Source organism: Salvelinus sp. IW2-2015, unplaced genomic scaffold (genome assembly GCF_002910315.2).
Source record: "Salvelinus sp. IW2-2015 unplaced genomic scaffold, ASM291031v2 Un_scaffold1267, whole genome shotgun sequence".
NCBI lineage: Eukaryota > Metazoa > Chordata > Actinopteri > Salmoniformes > Salmonidae > Salvelinus > Salvelinus sp. IW2-2015.
Window position 1 is genome coordinate 19,608 of NW_019942809.1, and position 2,766 is coordinate 22,373.

At 42.9% G+C, this 2,766-nt stretch overlaps 1 protein-coding gene across 1 annotated transcript in view; it reads left to right on the top strand.

Moving 5' to 3' along the window:
* Positions 1–956: 956 nt before the first annotated feature.
* LOC112070259 (dedicator of cytokinesis protein 7) overlaps positions 957–2,766 on the top strand; it is a 48,903-nt gene continuing 47,093 nt past the window's right edge. Inside the window, 1 exon segment of the mRNA XM_070438892.1 lies at positions 957–1,123. Coding sequence (XP_070294993.1) covers positions 1,074–1,123 — 50 coding nt within the window. The 5' untranslated portion in view covers positions 957–1,073.

Sequence of the window (2,766 nt, forward strand, 5' to 3'; positions counted from 1 at the left end):
ATATGAACACACTATCCTTGTGTAGTGTGAAGAGTATTCTAATGCACACAACATGATCGAGGTAGACAAATGATTTAAAAGGTGTAAATTAGCACACCACAATGTAGCACCGTTGAATTATAGGGCCAGTACACATCCTCTTAGATAGACCTTGTAGGCGCATGCCAGACARAATTAACAGGATTAGATCTACTTAACCAAATGACRAATGAAATGGCTCCCTCCCTGGTAAAAGGCAGATTATTTTTTCATCAATTGGATTAGTTGACCACCGGGTGAGGAAAATAGGAATCAGACCACAGTCATCTGTCTGGTTGACACARGCCTAGGTCTATTGGCTCAAAAAAGCCTAGCAGTTGAACAGTAGGCTATAAACCTATTTAATCCCTAGCCGGCTAGTCTAGTACTTCACAACCCCACCTTTTCTCTTGATAGCATTGCTTGATAGCCTACCATCCTCTTCAACCTCCTTGACCTAAAAAATATTGACCTTGTTCAGGTGCCACCTGCCTGCTGTGTTGCACCTGCCTACTTGCATCACTGCAGATTTCCCAATTCACCAATGGGTGCATAGTAACAAAAAAATGGCCTACTGCAGATCCATATCCGTATTATAGGCCTGTAATATATGCTGTGTGATTTATGAATTTATGCATTAATTGTAGTGTTTTGCTTTTGTTTTGACAGGTAGCTAGGACAACAAAACTGTCAACAGATGACAGACCTACGGGCTTTGACATGATGTTTTTCACTTGGTATACATGTTGAACTAAAGTAGCTGTTCAGCAAACGTCCTCAATTTTCACACTAATGAAACCCTAACTGTTGWGGATATGGGCCATTATCGGGCGTGTGACAGCGTTACTGAAACCGGTCAGGTGAGAATTTTGAATGCACTGCGGACGATCCCATACAACACAACCTTGTATTTCTGCTCCCAACCACTAGGAGGACCACTGGGATAGGCACCGTAGCGTGGTGATACAAGGAAGCGAACTCCAGCAGGACAACAACAGTATCGAAGTGTGAGAGAGAGAGAATAGTTCGAAGACTACACTAAATGGGGACGCGAAATGACATCTTCAACCAACGAGAGGAGAGCATTTGCTCACAAAATTAATCGGTGAGACTCATAATTTGTATGTACTCTGTAGGACAGCTAGTTCGCGTGACATGACGAACAGACCGAGTAGTGCAGGATTTAAGGGTATCACTGATCGTAAACCGCGCAGACTGAATAGGAACTGAGACAGRCGGAGGCTAGTCTATTGTTCAGCATATGGACTTCGAATTAAATGTGAATTTATCATTCACCCTGCCAWTGTTTAGAAAACTAAAACGATTTTCATACCTTGCGATTGTTTYTTTGTTGCACACACAGATAACGTTAACTAGATCACAGCTATCCTTTTGCTAGTAGGCTGACACTCGAGCCATCAAACATGTTGGCTACTAGTTACCTAAATTACTTTATTTTACATTATCTTGARSAGCCCCAAGTAAAACGGATATAAAACTATAATTAGTAGTTATCTAGTCATATCAGCCGTTGAATTCGCTTTCCCGTCGACCTGYGGGATAACAAGGCGTGGGTTAGGTTACACTAATATTGTTGCGCTGCAAATGAACTCAGCTTGMTCCTCTGTGCTGTCACTCCTAGTTCAAATCATACTGTGTAGAACTCTTCCTGTGGGTAGGTCTGTAGATGGAACTGAAAAGTCTAGTTCTTATGGAGTTCTGATACACAATGAAAACAGAAGTAGGCAAGATGGAGTTCCCCTTTTCCTGTGGGAAAGTAAAGTAGCCGAGGACRGTATCTTTATTATTATCCACGGAGTTAGATCAGACCTATAGCCGAAATATCACCTTGCATGACATGATGAATTTCCCTGTTCCACCATTGTTGAGTTCATACTTGTGTTCATCAAAGCCTTGATCARGGAATGGCATGCTAAGCCATTGATTGCGTGGTGCATGGTGGGTAGGTATAGGCAATACATGGTAGTACATGCTAATAGCAGGTGTCGTTCCGCCCCCGTCACACAAACACACACTTTCAGAAAAAAAGCACTAGCCTAGCTGTTCACCTTGCAGCCTTAATAGAATCGTCTGAGAACCTCCTTCATATTATGGGTGCGTGGCCCTTGGAGGCTCCTGAGAGCAGACTGGATATTTGATTAGAGACATGCAGGTGAACATGTCACATCAAAACCAACAGGGAGGAAATCTCAATGACATCTTGGAATGTCAGCAGTCCAGTACGAAACAGTTAACTACACCACAACAGGCCCATACCTTGTATCTCGTATTAGGACTTTCCGACTGGCCCATACCATACTTATTATACTTACTATGGTATGTACGCATATTTCTCAGTCTCACATGATTATCATATTGAGTTAGCCTAGCAAATGGTGAATGGKGCTGTTCCCYCTGAATGTTGACTGGCAGCCTACTAGTTCAAATTGTAGCAGCTAACCTACTACTAGGCTATAGCCTAACTTAGTAGTCACCGAGTAGAGTGCTGAATTCAACAGCTTAGGCCTAATCATTGCTACAGTTTCTCCTTTCTCCCCAACTCTGTTATCGTCCAGTCCTTTCTCTCTCCCTCTCCTCAGTGGGAGCCAGTCCATTGTATCGGTTCAGGATGCAGGAAAGGGTGTGACAGGGTGTTCCGTCTATTACCCTTGGAGGCGATAGCTTTTCCTTTATCCTGTTTAAAGTGGGGATTGGAAAAGGTAGCACATTTTAACGGCAGAATAACAC